The following is a 22,005-nucleotide window of genomic DNA, read 5'->3' as shown; positions in this document are numbered from 1 at the left end:
AATTCTACTGATAAGAAAGCCCTAATATTATCCTAAATCTTAGTGTCCTGGTTAAATAGTACTGTAATTCCGAAGGGTGGGCGTGCACAGAGCAGAGCAAAGTCAGGTGACAGGCAGTTATGGTTCTGCTGAGGGGCAATGGGTAAAAAAATACGGAGTCCTGACAAGGACAAGGCGATGCTTGGGAAGCTGATTCATTCTCCCAAAGTGCAGTGGAAGTAGAAGAGTGTCAAAAAGCAGAAAACTCCACGAAAAGATAAGCAGCGGGGTGGAAAAAGGGAAGCAGGCAGAATTACAAACAAACTGAGACCCGAGGCTGGTGAAGTGTGCACTTCAGTTACGGCATGAGGATTCAGTCCACAGCCTAAGCCGGCCTTAGAATGACATAACCTGCCCTCCATAAACAACCAGGCCAAACTGTTAACACAGTTACCACAGTCTCTTAATTTACCACTTAGACCATACACCTGACATCAACCATTCCTTTTTATATAATTCAAACTCACTCATGACATGAACTAGATTTCTACCATAAAGCAGAAATATACTGTGTAATCATATAAATATAAACATATAAAATACACATGCAGGTGCATAGGATGGGGTGTAGTTAGGCATCTCTGCCTGTATTCGGAAGGTCAAGAGTTCAAATTCCATGGAGGGCAGAACAATCATATCACTGTTAGGCCCTTGTGCAATGCCCTTAACCCCTACTGCTCTAGGGCTGACCCTGACCCCTTGTTCCCCTCACTTCTACGGTGTGTTTAAGTATCCCCCCCCCCCCAACAGTCCCACAGTTTCAAATTTCTGTCAAGAAATAATATTATACCTCTCATCAAACTAGAGTCCTTTGACCGCACTGGTGCCCTGGATGAATCAAACAAAACCTTCAAGCCATACACATCGAACTATGAATAAAAGCCTTTTAAATTATCCACACATAATCTAAACAGTTTGTATTTTAAAGAGGGTTAGTTTGTTCTGCATTTTTGGCTGTCAGAGGAGTTCATCAATGTCACTGTAAAACTGACTTTAAACCCACAAAAATCATCTGTGCTGGTCCCTGATATAACATTAATATACATGAACATGTAGCTTCTGCTCTGATTCTCAGGAGAGCACACACTGTCAGAGAAACAGCACCAATTCCTACCTTTGAGAGTACAGTTACTTGTCACTGGGGCTGTACCCTCAAGGGTCTGCCAATTGTACCCTTACCTGTAGGTAAATGTACCTTTTAATCTAATTTAGGGCACAGAAATGGATGCTGAGGAACACGTCGGGACCATTGGGGGTACATTAATCTTGTTTGTATTTTAGGGACCAAAACTGCACCAGGGCTAAACCTGTTACGTCGAAAGGAAGCCATGAATACGGGCAAATGGGGTTTATTCAGGGCAAACACACTCCAAACATGCACCGTTAATGACAGACCTGGGGAAACAGACTTGAAGGCGGGCTTAAGTACAGGACTTGACATCAGAATAAACGCAGGACAGTTGGTACATTGGGAATTCACATGAGGGTAACGAGGTGGGCGTGGCACATGAGAGGGCTGGACGAAGAGACATGACAATATCGTTTTTCCTGAGAGTGCAAACCTAGGCCCTGTGGCCCCATTTGCTCTGTGTCAGAAGCTAAAATGCCGTGTTCTCGGTGTTCATCCCTCCCCCTCAAAAGCTTACTGCGTCCTCACACCCTCGCATACTGCAGATCTTATAAATACAGAGGGTGAGTTTTAGTACCATGACGTGTAGCATTTAAACAGAATTCCCCGCCCTCTCTGCTCATCAGTACAACCTTTTTTGTTAAAGTCTGACGAGGTTTATCTTCCTGCATCCACCACGAAGCTGAAATCATGGAAGGGGGTATTTCAAGACGCCTTCTGTCCTGACCTTTCTGGGCCTTTTTTGACGCTTGCTTGCTTGGTACCACCTTAGATCTAGAAATGACAGGAGAAGCCCGGGATTATTCAACCAGTTTGCTTTTTTAAATATGAAGTTCATCATGGTTCCCTCCCCTGAATTCTTCATGGTCATCCAAAGCAGTACCACAAACAAACAGCCAAAACCACAAGTAGAAGACTGGCAGTAGAAACACATGGTACAAACACATGGTATTAATATCATAAGTAGCCAGAGTGTGGTGTTTAAGTCTTTTTCCTGCACATTGTCCTACTTGGCAAAATTTTTCAAAATTTAATGGTGCAAGACAGTTTGATTACACCAGTGTTCCTCAAACCGGCCCTTTAGGACCCCTAGTAGTCCACAAGAAAGCAAAAACATAATCTGCTTCGAGTCCCCTGCAATACACTTATTTGTTTATCTGCCAACCTCATCCAAAGCAACATTTTTTGATAAATTTCTATGTCTGGTTGTTTTCATGGGACACGCTGACCCTGGATGAAAGAAGTTCTTGTTGGGACACATGGTGAAGACCTGCTCCCTGACCACAAACATGCTAACAGGGTTCATCTGCAAGCAGACTGTTAAACTGAGAGTGAGTGTGAACAGAGACAATGTGATGTATTAATGTAATGTGATTTTGAACTTCGGTTGGACTCAGTCACTAGACATGTGGTTTGACTCTAAAGAGTTAAATCCTGATTACAAGTAAATTTTTGTTTAAATCAGTGATGAATCAATAACAATCTTTCAGATCAGTGTCCTAATGATTTAAGAAGCTACCTTTTAATGATGAAGTTATATATTTATATATAATTAAAAATCATCCTGCACGGCATACCCATGTACACCTTATCCACTACAGCGGCGTTTCCCAATCTGGTCCTCGGGGCCCCACAGCCGGTCCATGTTTTTGCTCCCTCTCAGTTCCAGGTAGTGCTTGGACTGTGGGTCCCCAAGGGCCGGATTGGGAAATACTGCAGTACAGGGTTGTGGTGAGCCTGCACCTATCCCAGGCACACACAATCACACCTTTCACTTAGCCTCATGTATTTGGACTGTGGCAGGGAACTGGAGTACCAGGAGGAACAATAAATAAACATATAATAATTATAATAAGCATATCGATTGCTATGTGATTAAGATACATAAAGAATAAAGAATTAAGAATCGTCTAAGTAATTTGAATAGAATTGAGAGATATGGACAAACCGCGTATCAACAATATGCCTCACTTTCAGTATTTAATTGCATCCATTTTCTGTCGTTTTCTGAATTACTCATTATAGCTGTTTTGTTGTTTCCAGTATTCTTGTCATTTCTCAATGGCTTCCGGAGGAGCAAAGTATTTCAGAGCTGAACTTTTTATATAGAGAATAAAAATGGCCGTTTTCACAAAGAGATGATATTATGAATAAAAGTCATATAAGGTGGCAGCTTTTTGGGATAATGACAGTTTGTCATATAAATTGAATGAAATATGCTGTATGCAGTCAATTCTTATGAGTCATTTGGAATGACACCCGAGATCACCACATTAATTTGTGAGTTGCAAAATGGCAAGTGAGACTTGCTCTACATTTATATGTAATATTTTAAAATATAATTTCGTTGTTCAGTCTTTCTGAAGATCAAAATGTGTTGTAACGAATAGGCACCCTTTTCTGTTTACTGAATCTCCACCGGTTATGTAGGACCCCGCATAGCTGCAAATATATGAAAAATGATCAGAATTTTAAAATGCCGTTGTGGCAAACAAATTATTGAATATGGAGCCCCTAAGTTGCACGACACGTTAGCTTGCACATTGCTGCGTTTCACAGCAGCATTCAGCAAGTAAAACCGCTCTCCCTGCATCCACCATCCAAAATACGTAGCGCAAGAAAAGGAGGCAGTGCTGGAGCGAAGCTCAAACGAACCTTAGAAACAAAGACCTTGGTGGTGCTCTAGTGGTAAGAAAACATCCAGTTTTAGGACTATTTCAAGAGAAGCGACATAATATTTATTATTCCAGCTGTACTAATATATGGTTGCAATGACAGGTTTTAGAACTTAGTGAAAGTCTTTTTTTCCCCGATTTTCTGTTTTCTGCTCACTCGTTGAAATCATTTTGCGATCAGTATGAGTGCAGAGTGTACGAGTTATTACAGCACGGAAAAACTGTTCGTCAGTGGATTCACCTGTCCCAAAAATGAGGGCGACGCCAATGCCATTTTCTGCTGCGGATTCAACGACATAAAGTACTGCTGTGACGATCCTAATAGCTTTTTCCCCTATGAATATGGTTACATGTGGTGGCTCAGGTAAGACTTACGTTCATGCCAATCGCTGATCTGTTGGAGAAGCTGAGTAAAGCACTTTTTCCGTGGGTTGACAGAAAATGGTTTTGATTTCACTAAAGATAAGTGAATGGTTTTCTACGGCGGTAAAGTTAGTCTCATGTTCGATATTCAGTTTTTCGGAATATTTTTTAATAGATGTAAGATGCAGTTCTTAAGGACAGAATTTTGATATGCAGTACACAGACAACGACGTACATCGATTTTTTTTTTTTTTTTTACGGTTCGAGCCATTTCACAGTTTGTGCAAAATCTTGTTAACAGCTAAATTGGTCATTTCAGCTGTAACGAGATATTAGTTTAACATGTTGAGTTAATGGCAACTGTTCCACACCACTGGGTTTTCCAGATTTCTTTGCAGGTGAATTTTAATTAATTTTTTGAATACTCACATGTATCCATATAAAGTGCAACCGGACAATACATGAATGGGTTAATAACTTTAAAACTAACCAAGATATCACATCTAGTGAAGCATACTTTGATCAGTGGACTCGGGGAGACAACACTCCTTGGATTTTTGGTGTATCTATTTCTGTAATAGTTATTAATGATTATATTGTATTCATATAATATAGTAATGGCTGTTGTGGAAGGTGCATCATGGGAACAGAGATTATGTGGGAGTTTTGCTTATTATGTGTACATGTTCTGGTGGTTGCAGGTAAAAGAGCAAGCTGCACATGTTCTTTGTGTTGTGTTGTGTTTGTATGAGCGAGCTGGTGATGGATGTCCAGACTCACCATGGATGTAACAGGTATGGCAAATATAACTCGGTGGGTTTGGCCTCCATCCTCATGCCTCGCTCACGGGTTTATGCTTGTGCGCATCTTATTCTCTAGGGGACGCATCGGTAAAGGTTGGCCTTTTTAAAGGCTGGTAACGAGCAATACAACCAGGTCGGTTCCATTGCTGGTTCAAACAGCATAACTTGTGTGCGAGTGTGTCATTAGCGGCTCTCTCTCTCCCAAGAAAACCGCTACAATATCCAATATAGCATTGCACAAATGGATTAATAGCTCTAAACCCAGATGAGACAGACATGTTCTGTAAAGTATGCATTTATTCACTGTCTGAAACAATGCACACCCCTGGGCTTTTCAGGTTATCAATGTCTATAATATTTATTAATTATTATAATGGTTCCATATAATGTACAGTGGACTATATACATAAATGGGTTAATAAATCTAAATCCAAATGAGACAGCCGTGTCCTGCAGTGTATGCTTTGATCAGTGGATGGTGGGGGACCATGCACACTCCCTAGGTTTTTGGCTTATATATGTTTATATGTATTTATTCATTCTTATACTGCATGCATATGATGTGCAAAGTGGCAATATATAAATAGGTTAATAGCTTCAAACAAGATTATCAATGAATGGACTCTTTGGGAAAATATTAATATTGCTGTATAGGAGTTCCTGAAAATCGAAGGGGTATGTCTGTCTCCCATTGTCCACTGTTCAAAGCACACTTTACTAGATGTGTCTGGCTTATTTAGTTTTAAAGCTAACCCGTTCAAGTATTGCTTCATTGCATATTATACAGATACAATACAATAATTAATAACCATAACATAAAAAAAGATATTCCAAGGGGTCTGCATTGACCCTTTACAGAGCATGGTTGTCTCATTTGATTTTAGGTTAGACTGTCTGGCAGGCAGCTGGGAGGCAGTGCTAATCTGAACACTGTCCATCAAAAAGTATTACTAGCGTGAGTGCTGTGGGTATCACTGTGATACCCTATGATGCTACGTGTCTTATGTTTGCTTTAAGTTTCCTGCTTTATTAGGTTTTTTATTTAACTTAACACATCTGTAAGTCACCAAAGGGGTTACAGTCCAAAGCAATTTGGCAGGCAGTTCAAAAAGACCCTTTGGGTAGCTTGTTTTCGTGTATGTGCGTGAAACATACACTGGCCTTGCTCCTAACCTAAGGTACTAGCAGACATTTTTCAGTGTGGTGTCCAATGGGTGGACAGTGCTTTTCAGGGGGTGACACACACACCAAGATTTAATCGCATTTAAAATATAATTTACAGTAATTGTACTTAAATTGGAGTGGTGGCTCTGAGGCTAGGGATCTATACCAGCGACTGGAAGGTTGCTGGTTCAAATCCTTTGAATACCCAGAGTGATTCTATTCTGTTGGGCCCTTGAGCTTGGCCCTTAACCTGCAATTGCTTTGTCCTGGGTATGACGTTAATCTACATCCAGCCCTATAAGGAGCTCCTCCAACTTACAGGGAATAACTTGGGGGTTGGTGGCAGGATTGACACTCTAGCCAATGTAAAAGAACTCAGACTGGTTTATTTGGACTAGTGTGGTGTTGAGGTATCACCTGCCACACAGCTGCACTCAGGTTCTCATCCCTGAGGTAGTTTGTTGTGTGGTGGTTGTGGCAGCACTGTGTAATCCGTACCTTACCTCTGTATTTAAAATACAACAAGAATAATTAGGATGAACCACAGCTTTCTATAGTGCTTTCGATGGCTTCAGAAATAGAAACTCTACAGCGGCATTTGGGGGTGGTGCACTAGCTCCTAACATTTGCATAATTTCTGTCACCCCCTGTGTATGTTGCCTTGGTGAACTGCATTTGTGAGCCTAAAACTTAACGGTTAATGCATACGTGAAATGTACCACTTTGAATTGTGTATCTTTTAGATGCACACTGATGTTTATTCCATGGCCGTCCCTCTTTGACATGACAACCCCCCCGGGAAAGAGGCCTGTCATTTCTTGGCTTGGATAGGAATATATGGCAATGGAAGGCCCAGGAAATAGCATTTCTTTTGTTAACCTCACCTGTAACCACATATAAACTGACAGCAAAAATGATGATAAACCTGCAGGTGTTCTTCTATAAGCAAAAATAAAAAAGCCCCCTTCTGTTCCATTTCTTGCTTTGAGAAGATCTGATCTCAGACAGAAGGAGTCAAACTTCCAAATCAGCTTGTAGTTTCCCTTTAAGGTTCTTTTTTTTTAGCTGAAAGAAAATCTCTGGTTCTCTTCTTTATGATAAAATTGATAGAAATGATTATGAAAAAGACATAGAATTTTATAGGGTCTTCTGGATGTTGGTTAATGTCAGAGAAACTCTGGAGCAGTGTTTCTCAACCCAGCCCTCAGGGACCCACAGACAGTCCATGTTTTTGCTCCCTCCCAGCTCCCTCCCAGACAGTCCACATTTTTGCTCCAGCGACGGTCTGAGGGTCCCTGAGGATGATTGGGAAACACTACTCTAGAGGGAAACTGTAAACTTAGATCTGGTCATGGCTTTATCGTCAGCACTTGTCCTTTCTCTGTCTCCCTTCGACAGTGTGGGGGCGCTGATAGGCCTGTCCATCGCCGCCATCGTTCTCCTGGCCTTCATCGTCACGGTGTGCATTTTTTGCTATCTCTTCATTGCTGCCAAACCCAGTCGGCTAGACAATGGACTCCCACTGCAGGCTCCGGGTACGAATCCTCTTGCTTCTGTTTCAGAGATAGAGATCAGATCCCAGTGGCTCAGATTTAGGGTAGAATCAAGTCTGCACAAAGAGACCATCCACCGAGATGGCGCTGCGAGGCCCAGGGACCGTCCTACCTGCTCTCACCGGACTGGGCTTTTACGTAAAGCACAGCCTAGGGACCAGGTGGCAATAGCATGTTACCACACATATGTTCCATGTATGTTTGTGTATGTGACAAACAAAATGTAAAACTTGAAAAACTGGCATGCAGTGTTAGTCATATTCATAGCAATATTAGCTTAGCAAAATTATAACTTTATATGACTCTAACTTTATAAATAACTGATTTATTAATGAATCACATTGTTTATCTATTCCTCTTATCGGGTTGCTCCTAGGGTCCATCCCAGGCAGCGTGGATGCTAGTCAATTGCAGGACACACACCAACTGATACAAGATACAAGATACTTTATTCATCGCATATATGGTTATACAAATACAACATATAGTGAAATGTACCCTGAATGACCCTTAGACTGAGCAAATCAAATAAAAAATAGGATTAAGAATAAGTCAACAATTAAAAATCTTACACTAAACTGAAAAGTTACAATAACTAAAAATGTATACTTAAGAGAAATACAGAAGTACTAATGTAGGAAATAAGCTTAAGGTTAAAACCTGTCCATGTGCATATAATGATTTATCCAATCTTTACCACTCTTTTTATGTGGAGATTGGCTTTAAATTCGATTAGTATGTAAATAAGTATTTCTCATATTCAGCCAACTATATTCAGCGGCTGTTTTGTTTGAGAGAACAGATCATTTCCGAGATCTTGTACCTTGAGCTCCTGTGGTCAGCTTGAAAGTCACAGCGAATGACTTGTCATGAATGTGTTTTCTACATAATACATGATGCTTCTGTGTGATTCATGGTAGGATTGGTATTGCTTACGTGATGCTAAACCATGTAGCTTTCCTTGGCGTTACACCCACGGTTTTATTTATACAGGACTTTCTGAATACTCAAGGATACGTTACACAAGTCAGAACGAGAGAAAAATATACAATCGCACAATAACATACAGCAAATACACACTGTAACTAAATTATACTAAGCTGTGCTAAACAATAAATGCACAAGGCATCAGACATCATTCACAAAAAATGTAGGACACAACACAGAAATATACTGCAAAATAAACAGCGGGAGAGGAAGCAGCCAGAGAGATTTTAGTAGAGATGTCCTAAGCAGGGATAGCCTAAACCTGGAGACAATGGACCAGTGAGATCTAATTAAGCTAAGTGTCCAGGCTCAGGTGTAAGGCTGAAGGAGCTCATACACAAGCAAACCAAAACCACTAACAAGTCAGGTAAAAATCTGATATTGCATGCTAGGATACTGTTTACGGTCACGATATGGTATTCTCTGAATCGAACACGTGCAATTACATTTGCATTTAACACACAGCAGCATATTCATAGAGGCAGCTGTGTTTGTTCCGAGTTGTGGTAACTCGAACGAGAGATTGTCGGACGTGATGTCACTCAACTCGGAATTTCCGGGGGGGGAGCACTGAAGGTGCTGAGAAGCAGTTTGAATGGAGTGCAGAATGAAACTGGCAGTCAGTACAGATTATAAAGGATGGGGGTGATATCAACAGAGCATTTAATGTCTATGAGGACCTGAGCTGCAGAGTATTAAACACACTGTATTCTAGACAGAAGAAATTGAGCTTGGACAAGGGAAGTAATATATACGAGGGGCATTCAATAATTTATCTACCTGAGTATGAAAGAAAAGAGTTTTCAAAAAATGTTTGCTTTATTTTTCAATATAGTCCACTGATAACTCCATACACTTCATCCACTTTTCCTGCAATGACCTTAACCCCACTGAAAAAGAATCTTCTGTATGACCTTCAAACCAGGACATCACAGATGCCTTGACGTCTTCATCACCATTGTCCACAGATAGATTTCTTCAAAACTCGGAACAGGAAATAATCTGAGGGAGCCAGGTCAGAACTGTAGCTTTAGCTACTGGAACCCACATTTTTGGATGGCAGCCCAATTGACGTGACATGTGATCCAGTGCATTGTCGTGAAGAAGCAGCACACCTGTTGTGAGTTTTCCTTGTCTTTTCACCTTGATTGACTCCCAAAAAGTGATCATTGTGTTGTCTTATGTGGCATGAACTCCAGAAGCAAAAGAACTTCAATATCCCAGAAGACAGTTGCCATGACTTTGCCTGCAGATGTTTCTGCCTTGAACTTTTTTGGGGTGGGGATGACTTGTGTTTCCACTTCATTGACTCCATTTGGGACTCAGGATCTCTGTGATAGACCCAAGTCTCATCTCCAGTCACCAAACGAGGAAAACAATTCACTTGGTCTTCATGGGACATCTTCAAGTTCTCCTGACAGCACTGGAGCCTTGTGGTCTTCAGACATGGCGTCAGCATTCTTGGAGCCCATCTTGCACTGACCTTTGTCATGCCCAACGTTTCATGAATTATTTTCCAAACTGTACCTGCTGAGATGCCCATTTCATCAGCTATTCGGGGAACCTTAAGTCATCTGTCTAACAAAATTAAATCTCAAACTTTCATGCACATTTCTGTGGAAGTTGCTTCCACTAGCCATCCAGTGTGAGGGTCATCTTCAATGGGCTCTCTACCCCACTTAAACTGCTTGCTCCAAAATTTTACTTTGTAGGATGATGGGACAGACTCACCATAAACTGCAGTGATGCGTTCATGGATTTCCTTTAGCTTTGCCCCTTCTTTGTGAGAAACTTTATTACTGATCGTTGCTCCAAATCTAGCATTTTCTTACTTGATTCGTATGAAGACTTTTTGGACATCCTGTCTCTTGGAATGATAGACTGCCACTGAGCCACAACTGTGCATGAGTAACCTTAAGACATGTCATGTCAAGTATTGGAGCCAATAAGAAAAGTTTCCATTTTATCAGCGTTAAGTGGTAAAAACTGGAGCTGTTTTATGTCTTGGATACAGACTGTTACTGGGGGAGGTGACAGGAAGTTTCAAGATTCAAGATTCTTTAATTGTCACATACATAATCATACAAAGTACAACACGTAGTTAGGACTAGTGCTGACATTGACCTGTGTGTCTACAGCTTAACACACCTTAAAAATTAAAAATTAGGACCATGACGGTGAATGATTTGTGAGCAAGCATGTAAATTATAAAACAGAGATTTTCTAAAACTGAGCCCTGGGAGACACCTTGTGAGAGAGAGACAGTGGCAAAATTGTGTTTCTGAAATGAGACAAGGCCAGTCAGTGGGGTAAGAGGCATACCAGGAGAGAGCCATGCTATAATACCAGCTAAAAAGAGGATATCTGTACTTAACACAGAGGTTATATGATAATGATACATCTGTTATCACAATTATGAGTACAGGTACATTGGAATTCTTCTCTTTGCCTACCCCATCTTGCTCCCCATAGCTTCTGGGGGCAAGGGGGGAGGGTCACAGCACAGGGTCAGCCAGCATGCAGCATCACAGGGGCAGTGGATTAAAGGCCTTGCTCATGGGCTTTCAGACATACAAATGTTCTGTCATGGCTGGAGCTTGAGCTAGCGATCTTCTGAACACAGGCACAGAGAGTTAGCCTACTGAGCCAGTCAACACCCCCAGTATCAAAAAGGAGTAGGAGTAGGAGTAGGAGGGCCCCGAAATCGGCAACAAGCAGGAGATCTTTGACCACCCGCCTGAGAAGATCAGCCTCAGTGCTCTGGGGAGTGTGAGAACCTAAGTATAAAAAGTTCATAAGGCTTCTAGCAAGCTAAATAGGGGGCAGCAACCTTTCCTCAGAGTTCAGTTATGAAAGGGAGCTTCAAAGTCAGTCCCTCAGGCTTACATGATGGAGTGTAATTCAATGAAAATATTTTATCATTGTGCTTGCGAAAGGTTTTGGCCAAGAACCTGGTTCAAGCGCGAATTCAGCAATGTTAGAAAGGACTCACATTTTCCTAGGGTGCATCAAAGATTAATAGAAAATGAAAGCCTTGAATGGAGAAGTAGGATGTGAATTTACCTTCTTCGAACCATAGGGCAGGGCTCTAAGAGAGACGATGACAGAATGATACAATAGAGTTTAAAGTCAAGATGGAATACAAGTTCCCCATTGCAAAAAAACTGAAAGTGGGAAAATCTCTTGGTTTAGGATATGGATACACTAACTGCTGCTAAGGCACTTTAAATAGATTATCCCTATAAGTCACTTTCTGTCTGTAGTAACTAGACAAAATAGCACTAAGTCATTCACAGTCAGTACCAATTCTTCATTATTTTAAGCCCATCAGAAAATTAGTTGTTCTTTATCTTCTGCCATATTTACATTTTACATATTTGGCAGATACTTTTATCCGAAGTACAAAGTACGAGTGAGGCAAATAGCACATTACAAGCATACTTATTTTGCATTTATTTTGTTCACTATCCCTTACCCTTCGTTTGTATTTTGAGTGGGGGTTTATGTCTGTGTAGGCATTACCTGAGCTTTGCCATCTACAGATGTCGCTGTCATATTGTGCATATAATAAATAAAAGACTTTGCCTTATACCTTTATCTATGTTGTGTAAGCTGATATCATAATGAGATTAACTTTTTAAAAAGTGAGCTGCAAGGAGCACAAGCAAGGTGACATTAAGCTCTGACACAAAAGTCACCAAGTACACAAAGCAGCACTTTTCTTAGGAGGAAATTATTACTGTCCATAGCATGGAGGCTAAGTGGTTAGTGCTGCAGCCTTCTGCCTCTAGATACCTTTCTTGGAACATTCTGGTTTGTTCTGAGGGGGGCTTTTCTTTCCATCCATCCATCCAACTTGTAATCACCGGTCACTTTTTTGATGGTGGAAATATTTATAAAACACGATGACATGAAAAGATGTCATAACAATCATCAGACAACGAAAGTTCTTGTGACAAAATATGTCAAGAAGAATTAGTCAATGCGCATTGTCCTGGAACGCACTGAGAGTTTAATTAGATAAATCATGTCCCTCAGTTTAATTTATGTAGGTTTTGTAATATATTTTTCAGTGCAAGCCGTGACTTGATGTGTAACATGGAGCTGAGCCAAAAGCGAGAATTAGGATAAGAGATAACAGCATGAATCACAAGACATTGACAGAACATACAATCCCAGTCACATGACCCCGCCTCCTGATATGGCCACGCCTCTCTGGTCCCTCATGGCTATCATGTAACTTCAGAGTAATCAAATAAGCTGCATAGGGATATTGTCAGTGCTCTGAGGTGCAAGACAATCCAGGAAGACTGTATAATGATCTTGAGTTTAAGAGCTCAGCAGTACTTGTCTTCCCCTTAGCGACTCATCAGTGGACACGATGTGATCTCAGTCAGTCACCCCTCCATCAGATAAATATGAAAAGCAAACAGTACAATTATGGCTCTATAGTCTTAAAGACAATAATTCATAATGAGTCAACATTACAAGGCTGCTGAATGGAATATCTTAATGCAAGATACACTCAGACAAAATTTCAACTGTTTTGTACCATGGATTAATAGAGCAGTCAAGAAAAGTTTTTTTTTCTGTGATATCAAATTTAATTGTTCCGAAAAGAAAAACATTTGTGATTGAACTGGTTCTGTTCTTACCGCCCTGTATGTAGCAGATAAAAATATACTAACCACAGTAGTGTTCACAGCACATTATGTTATCCTTCCAGTAAGGCAATGATGGTCATTTTCAGTTTTTTGTCAATAGCTGTTAGTGGGTCCCAAGATCAGTATCATGACAGATTGTTTCTTGTCTTCTGTCTCATTCATTTGAATCCTGTTCATTTCCAAACACAGATTTGAATAATGTACATAATTGAAATATACGCTGTGTGTGGTGACTGGCTGTGTAGTTACTGTCGCCTCGCTCTCCAGGTTTGGGTTTTCAGAATCAGAATGAGAAGACTTTATTAATCCCGGAGGAAACTGCTGACATTCTGACTGCACAATCACACATAGACATCAAGACAAGAACAATACAGTATAAGTACAGTAAAACCTCAGATTGTGAGCATAATTCGTTCTGGAAACATCCTCGTTATCTAATGCACTCATATATCAAAGCAAATTTTCCCAATAGAAATAATGGAAACTCAGATGATTCGTTCCGCAACCCAAAAATATTCATATAAAAATGATTAATACAAAATATAAAGTAAAAATACATAAAACAAATTAACCTGCACTTTACCTTTGAAAAGAATCGTGGATGGTTTGAGGGAGACGAGAGAGAGGAGAAGAGGAGGGTTATTTTGTAGGACGACTTTCACTATAACTAACAGAATCACTGCTATCTGTTGGCTCACTGGAATCTTTTTCTTTTAGTGCGACTTTAACAAGGATCCTATCCAATGACAGCTGCTTTTGCCTCCTTTTCCATTTCGCGGAATTGAGGACATTGCATTGTCGTTAAACAGATTCATCGATCGCACTGCTACACCTTTATTCGGGTGGTGCTTTTCTATTAAATTTTGACTATACGAGTGAGGCACGCCGACTAGGATCGAGCATGGGAGACGATTACCTACAATCCCGCAGTGAGAGAGAGCGAAGAACCATCGGCTCAGTTGTGATCACGTGATGCTTGGCAGACAAAGCGTATACATAATACTCGTATTGCAAGACTTCGCTCGTTTATCAAGTTAAGATTTATTAAAATTTTTGCTTGACTTGCAAAACACTCACAAACCAAGTTACTTGCAATCCAAGGTTTGCCAACAATAGGAATAAAGTGTAAGCTAATCAATTAGAGCACTCTGTTAAACATTCTAGGGCATCTCTTTCAGCTCAGTCACGACACTGTGAAGTGGATGATCAGTATTGTCCATGATTCAAACCTCACCTTTGTGTGGAAGTTGCATGTTCTCACCACAATTTCCTTCCCACTGTCCAAAAACGTGCAGTTAGGCTTACCTAGGTTGCCCGCACTGTGTGAGTATGTTCCATTTAAAGAACTAACTTGTACGTTGTAACTCGATAGAAGCTATGCACTTGCACCTAATATGACACATTGACAACTCACACTTGACGATCTGTATTGTGACCAAGCACGTTTGATCTCCAAAGTCCAGTTATTGAGATTAGTATGACTAGGCATGGATAGTTGGACTACAGCCAGTATACAACCAGTGTGACTGTTAACCATGCCCAAGCACAGAACACAGACATGGTGTCTATGATGCAACTGACAGACAAATGTGCACTATACATAAACCAGACACAGAAGGATCTGATCTGTTAGACATTACAGATCGGGTTTGACAAATATTTAACAAACATCGCAGCAAAGGGATCACTGTCGTCTATGGCAGAGGTGCATGAAAATTTCGGCTGACAAGTTTCCAGGAACTGGATACAACACACAAAAACCCTGAAATATTTGGTAAAATACAAGACTATATTCTTATTTGTGCAGCACAATTAAATGAAAATTGCTGCATTGCATGCTGCACTGGGGCATGTAAATGTTGACAGAGCAGGAGGGGTGTCAAGGACTAATCAGGTTAACTAAGGATAAGAAAGAACTGCATGCGCATGAATCAAAAGAACAAGACTGGAGTGTGATAAATGTATGAGAGACATGTGTCATCAAGCCCAAAATGACTCCAAATAAGCCACAAAATAAGGACATTAATGATGAACTCTTTGTGCTGTATGATAAAGAAAATGTGATAAGCTTTAACACAAAAAGCATGGTGATGACAAAAGTGTGCTTTGGACCCATGCTTCTGCTAAATAAATGTAAATATGCCCTGGACTCCAGGCTAACCAGAACCCTGTCCTGATGAGACCGCCAAGGACTTAAAATCAGGCTTCCTCGTCATATGTTACAGTTTTAGAAACCCAAACTCGTTCGGTCTTCATATTATTCAATGAAGAACATTCTTTAGATTTCCAAAACTCACTTGAGTCCACAGAAATGGTACTTATTTATGAACTTATCTCCACGTAACCCGTGGCCTGATTGAGTTTTGGAGATTTGCTCTTCGATTAGTGTGAAAGGTAGAAGTATGGATTTAAGCATCCCTGTCGAAGTGGACTGGCCTACAGAGGGGGATATTGGCCAGCCATACATGACGTGGATATTCAGATTATATTTTTTCAATGGGCCATCTCAGGGAGCAATGGGCCATCTCTCACAACTATAAGGTCTGTCACACTCTGCGTGCTGTGGCTCTGTTCACCTCCCAGAAGGAGCAGGTTTTTCACAGAAACCTATTTACTGTATGTTGCCTTTACTTGGTCCAGGTTCCAGTGCTTCAGAAGAGCCTGGGCTTTGCAACGCCCCCGGTGGACCACAGGGATTCCGCAAGCACTTCCTGAGCCGGAAACTGGACTGTGACAATCAGCCCCCCACGTCGGACCGCATCTTTCAGCGTTGCTTCTCGGCCACAGTCCCTGCTGTCAATGTGGAGGGGCCCTAGCCTTGCCTGGCATGAAAAAAAAACACAGTCCCCCTCTCCAGTGGTAATCCATTACTCCGTCGCAAGCATGAAGCACCTTGGGGGGGGGGGGGGGGGGGGGGGGCAGCACATCTGTCCCAGGACCCTTCAACCGCACAGGGACCGCTGAGGAACATCGTGACCTCTGTCTGCTGTACACAGTGCTATGCTACATATGGATTCATGTTCCATGCTTAGTCCCTAGGCATTTTTCTTGTAAGTTTTTTTTTTGCACTGCAAGCAGCATCCTAGGTGAGGTTTACTTGTTCTGTCACTGATCCACAAAGCTTTTTTTCAGTCCCCTACCATTTTAAGTGCTTTAAGTGTGTTTGACGGGACCTGCAGATGGACAGGCTGACATTTTTAGTGTCAGAAGCTGCAGTGAGAAGCCATCCCATCTTTCAGTTCCCAATGCACGCGGCTGCTGTCAAAGACTACCCACGCTGTATCACAGACCAAAGCCATGCCAGGCACCTGGGGCTTACACCCCTCGACTAGCTCAGATGCATCTGTCCTTCTACGCCGTTCAGGAGAACACTGCGCAAGAATTTATATTATTCCTCTCTGAAGTACCATCATTCAAGAAATAAGGTCATTTAATAAATGCAATTAACATTTTGATAGGCTCTAACAGTTAACATTATTCCGTTATTTTCATGCATGGTTTAATTTGACTTCCAAGAAGATGTGCTGTGGATTTCAGTAATTGGCTTTTTTTGTTGTCTGTGATGAGTTGCATCAGCCCATGGCTGCATGACTTGCAGTCAGAGAATTTAGCTCCAAAAAAAGCGAATATTTTTAACTCTGTACTATTTAAAAATATTTTAAACTGTATTTAAAACACCAAAATTACTAATGAAAAGATAAAGAACCTATAAAATTCTTAAGTCTATTCCAGATGAAATGTAAATTGTATATTTGTTAGTGTTTGCTTATCTCACCACTGTGTCACAAGCTGAAATCAAACTGCATCATTTGCAATAATACTCTAAAATAAAGAACTTCTGTTCTTTTATGTGTATATTTGTCTGACAGTGATATTTGATTGGTACAGCATGAGACTCAGGCAGTATGAATGACCAATAAGCAGGGCGACATGGTGGTGCAGTGGTTAGCACTGTTGCCTCACACCACTGGGACCCAGGTTCGAGTCTCCACCTGGGTTACATGTGTGAGGAGTTTGCATGTTCTCCCCATGTCGTTGTGGGGTTTCCTCCAGGTACTCCGGGTTTCCCCCCACAGTCCAAAAACATACTGAGGCTGATTGGAGTTGCTAAATTGCCCGTAGGTGTGCATGTGTGAGTGGATGGTGTGTGAGTGTGCCCTGCGATGGGCTGGCCCCCCATCCTGGGTTGTTCCCTGCCTCGTGCCCATTGCTTCCAGGATAGGCTCCGGACCCCCAGCAGGATAAGCAGTTTGGAAAATTAATCCAGAGATAAAGCAACAGCAAAGACTAGGTTACTATAAACTTTTGTTACTAGTACTAGTAACAAAAACCAAAAGGCACAAAGTACACAGATGAGCGTCAAAACACAGTAAGAGTCAAACTCAGCAACCGCTCAGAAATGTTGAGACAAGGGCAAATTATCACAGGAAAATGAGGGACCAATTGGTGTGTATACACTGTGGTAAATAACAAGAACAGGTGAGAGGAGTGACTCATTTACATGGATCATAGAAAAAAAGGAAAAAGTGCAGACGCGAACAGCTACCATGAGTATAAGTATTTGAGTGATGAGGACCTCTGGTGGCAAAGAGGGGAATCACTTGGTGTGAATGCAACATTGATTGAGGTGTAAACAATTTTATACCTTGAGAAGAGGGGAGAGCTTGCAGCCTTGCAGTACTCCAGTGCTCATGTCCAGGGGGTAGAAAGTAAACTGTTCAACTTGACAGACTGATACCACCAGGATAAACAGTCCAGAAGCCAGCAGCAGAGAGCAGCATCTATATCCATCTGCATTAGTTTGGTGAGGAGTGTGAGGAGGCTAACAGTACTGAAAGCTGAACTGCACATGTGTAGATGTACCGGGCGTCTCCAGGTGTTACATAATGAAGCAGAGTGCCTGACTGATGGTGTCTTCCATAGACCCATTGGGATGGTAGGTAAGTTGCAGTGGGTCAAGTAGTGTGAAAGTACAGGACTTGAGGTGAGATAAAACAATATATTAAAATGCCGAGGCGGCAGTGAGGAACCTGTGGTGTTGAAATGTGCATGAAAGGCATTACATTTGTTTGGGAGGTCTGGGTCATCTTTGTGGAATGAGGCTGTAGTTTTTCTGTATTCTGGAGTGTTTTTCCTTGCATTGCTGTTCCAATTCATGGACATAGTTTGATTTCGCCTCCCTTTTGGCCATGCATATTTTATATTCTACTGCTTTGTATTCATCCTTATCCCCAATGATTAAAGGAGTGTTTTTCATGCTTTATAAATGTTGCTCCTGAAAGCCAGGGTTTGTTGTGGTGTAGAGAGTTACTATTTTGGGGGAAATGCACATTCTTTCGCAGAAGTTTCTGATGATGTTGTCATGTCCTGTCTTCCTGCTCCTCTCGTTCTCCCCCTACTAGCGAGGCCTTAACGAGCCATGCCTGTTGCTTTTTTCTTGTCTTACCTCTTGTTTCAGTGCTTGTGTGGATAATTCCTGCTGCTTCTTATTTACTCCCTTGTCAGTCCTGCATGAGCGTGCTTCCCACGCCTGTGATCCCCAGTCCTGTCATTGATGTCTTTATATTATCCCATGTGTATGACCCCTTGTGGTTAGTTTCTTTCATTTTGTTTAATAAAGTCCCTCTTTGTTTCCTCCCAAAACTTTTTCTTGTGTCCTTCCCACGCCTTTTTGTGACAGATACCACATCAGTGTCCTCATCTATAGTACTGTGCAAAAGTCTTCAGCAGTCAAAAGAAAAGTTTAAAGCTATTTATCTGGGTAGTAACTGCACATTTGCTCAGAACAGAAAAAACACAATTTAACATTATAACATATGCAAATTAACTGTAACACAATAAAAACTAGTAACAATTTCTTCTGTTCTCCAAAAAGTTACTGATATCTAGATGGATGGCAGTTCCCAAACCTCTCCTCAGGGTCACCTCAGCCATTCCATGTATTTATTAAATTTTCACCACCAGCTCACTTAATTGAAAAAGTCAAAAAGTGAAAAAGTCTTTCTCTGCATAGAGAGGAGCCAGATGAGGTGGCTCGGGCATCTGATTAGGATGCCTCCTGGACGCCTTCCTTGTGAGGTGTTCCAGGCATGTCCCACTGGGAGGAGACCCCGGGGAGGACCTAGGACACGCTGGAGGCACTATGTCTCTCGGCTGACCTGGGAACGCCTCGGGATCCCCCCAGAGGAGCTGGATGAAGTGGCCGGGGAGAGGGAAGTCTGGGCCTCCCTGCTGAGACTGCTGCCCTCGCGACCCGACCTCGGGTTAAGCGAGAGATAATGGATGGATGGATGAGATATTGGTTAGGTATACAAGGTGTGGTAGTGGTCATGTTAAAAAGTTCATGGGTGTATTGTATAGTTGCTGGAAATAATGGGGTAATATTAGCAGAGGGTTTGAAATGACCAAGCTGACATACTTAGACATGTACACTGAACAAAAATATAAACGCAACACTTTTGTTTTTGCTCCCATTTTTCATGAGATGGACTTAAAGATCTACAATTCATTCCAGATACACAATATTACCATTTCTCTCAAACATTTCTCACAAATCAGTCTAAATGTGTGATAGTGAGCACTTCTGCTTTGCTGAGATAATCCATCCCACCTCACAGGTGTGCCACATCAAGATGCTGATCTGACATCATGGGTAGTGCACAGGTGTACCTTATACTGCCCACAATAAAAGGCCACCCTGGAATGTGCAGTTTTGTCTCACAGCAAAATGCCACAGATGCCACAAGCATTGAGGGAGCGTGCAATTGGCATGCTGACAGCAGGAATGTCAACCAGATCTGTTGCTCGTGCATTGAATGTTCATTTCTCAACCATAAGCCGTCTCCAAAGGCGTTTCAGAGAATATGGCAGTACATCCAACCGGCCTCACAACCGCAGACCACGTGTAACCACACCAGCCCAGGACCTCCACATCCAGCAGGTTCACCTCCAAGATCGTCTGAGACCAGCCACTCAGACAGATAATGCACGGCCCCATGTTGCAAGGATCTGTACACAGTTCTTGGAAGCTGAAAATGTCCCAGTTCTTGCATGGCCAGCATACTCACCGGACATGTCACCCGTTGAGCATGTTTGGGATGTGCTTGACCGGCGTATACGACAGCGTGTACCAGTTCCCACTAATATCCAACAACTTCGCACAGCCATTGAAGAGGAGTGGACCAACATTCCACAGGCCACAATTGACAATCTGATAAACTCTATGCGAAGAAGATGTGTTGCATTGCATGAGGCAAATGGTGGTCACACCAGATACTGACCGGTTCTGAGTCCCCAGACCCCCAATAAAGCAAAAAACTTTATTACATTACATACATGAAAGAAAACCTGATGCTATTTACAAAAACTAATTTTATTGGTGTTTAAATTGCGAATTAGACCAAGTGTATTATTTTGATGGTGGATAAAAACTTGTTTAGGCTATTACTACGCGCATTTTTTGACTTCGTAGTGGAGTTCGTGCCTTATTCTTCTTGCAATTTAAGTGCTTTTTATAAACGTTTATTCTTTATTTTTTTTTATAAAATAATTTGTTTTGTTTGCGCGTTTTGTGTTATAAAATGCTGTGACTTAAAATTTACATGTCTTTTCTGTGGAGTACTGTACTTAATGTCCTACCTCTAACTTATTTCGATTTGACTGCATTTCGACTTGCATCCGACAGTCCCGGTGTTAGGCTATATGGTTTATGTGGCGATCCTGTTAACTGGCGACGAGAGCGTTCACGCGCCAATGCTTACGTATCTAAAGCGGACCCAAGTCCACATACCTGGATGCCTGTACTAAATTATAATGATTATAATTCACTTGCGACCTCTAACGTTAAGTCATAGAAATTGTTTTGTACGACGAACTCCAAAGATAGCATTAACAATAGATAGCCAGTTCAAGTTTCGATAATCACCCGGATCATCCTTTTGATTTGTTGAATGTGTGCAATTACATATATGGTGAAGCCGTTCTATGCAAATTTAATCTTTCTTCAATTATCACATTCTGGCAATTTCTGTTGGGAAGCACTGGGCGTTAGGATTAATAAACTTGGAAAGGACACGGATCTATTGCAGGGGCACAACAATAACCATAACATTAATTATGTTATCCAATATAACCCCTGACCCAAATACCACGAGTCACGCAAAATAAACTCATGCAGAAAAAAAAACAGAAGATAAAATGATAGTCAGATTTAATCCTACCGAATTTTTATTTAAGCAATTTTTACATTGTAGAGTGTATAGTGTACGAGCATGATACAGGAATGAGCAACTGTAAGCTGTTATATTAAATACGTTTTAACAAAATTTCATGTATTTCGAAATCAGTAAGACTATCCATCTAGAAATGTTTCTATTTATGAATATTGCAATATGTATTATTTATTTTACATTAAAACCCAAAATTCAGTTTTGCACTAACAAAATGTAACTATAAAACTCAAAACAGGTGAAAAATAAGTACAACTTTCACAAAACTTTTAGTCACGCTGCTTTAATAATAATTAACCTAGCCCAAGAGCTTATCATCTTTATGAATTGACGAGTTGTTCATATTCATCGTTATTACTGCAATTCCTCAACTCACCCATTAATCTACACAGAGAGAACC

General features: G+C 41.2%; 1 protein-coding gene across 1 annotated transcript; it reads left to right on the top strand.

Annotated features, from left to right (window-relative positions):
* The first annotated feature begins 3,843 nt into the window (after positions 1–3,843).
* On the top strand, positions 3,844–16,246 carry LOC125716982 (protein shisa-like-2A). The gene is made up of 3 exons (XM_048989880.1): positions 3,844–4,207; positions 7,572–7,708; positions 16,018–16,246. Exons 1-3 carry the CDS (start codon positions 4,026–4,028, stop codon positions 16,191–16,193), a joined length of 495 nt encoding a protein of 164 aa, XP_048845837.1. The 5' UTR covers positions 3,844–4,025; the 3' UTR covers positions 16,194–16,246.
* The last annotated feature ends 5,759 nt before the right edge of the window (positions 16,247–22,005 follow it).

Source organism: Brienomyrus brachyistius, chromosome 21, assembly GCF_023856365.1.
Source record: "Brienomyrus brachyistius isolate T26 chromosome 21, BBRACH_0.4, whole genome shotgun sequence".
Taxonomy (NCBI): Eukaryota; Metazoa; Chordata; class Actinopteri; order Osteoglossiformes; family Mormyridae; genus Brienomyrus; species Brienomyrus brachyistius.
This window is presented reverse-complemented; position numbering and strand designations above follow the sequence as displayed.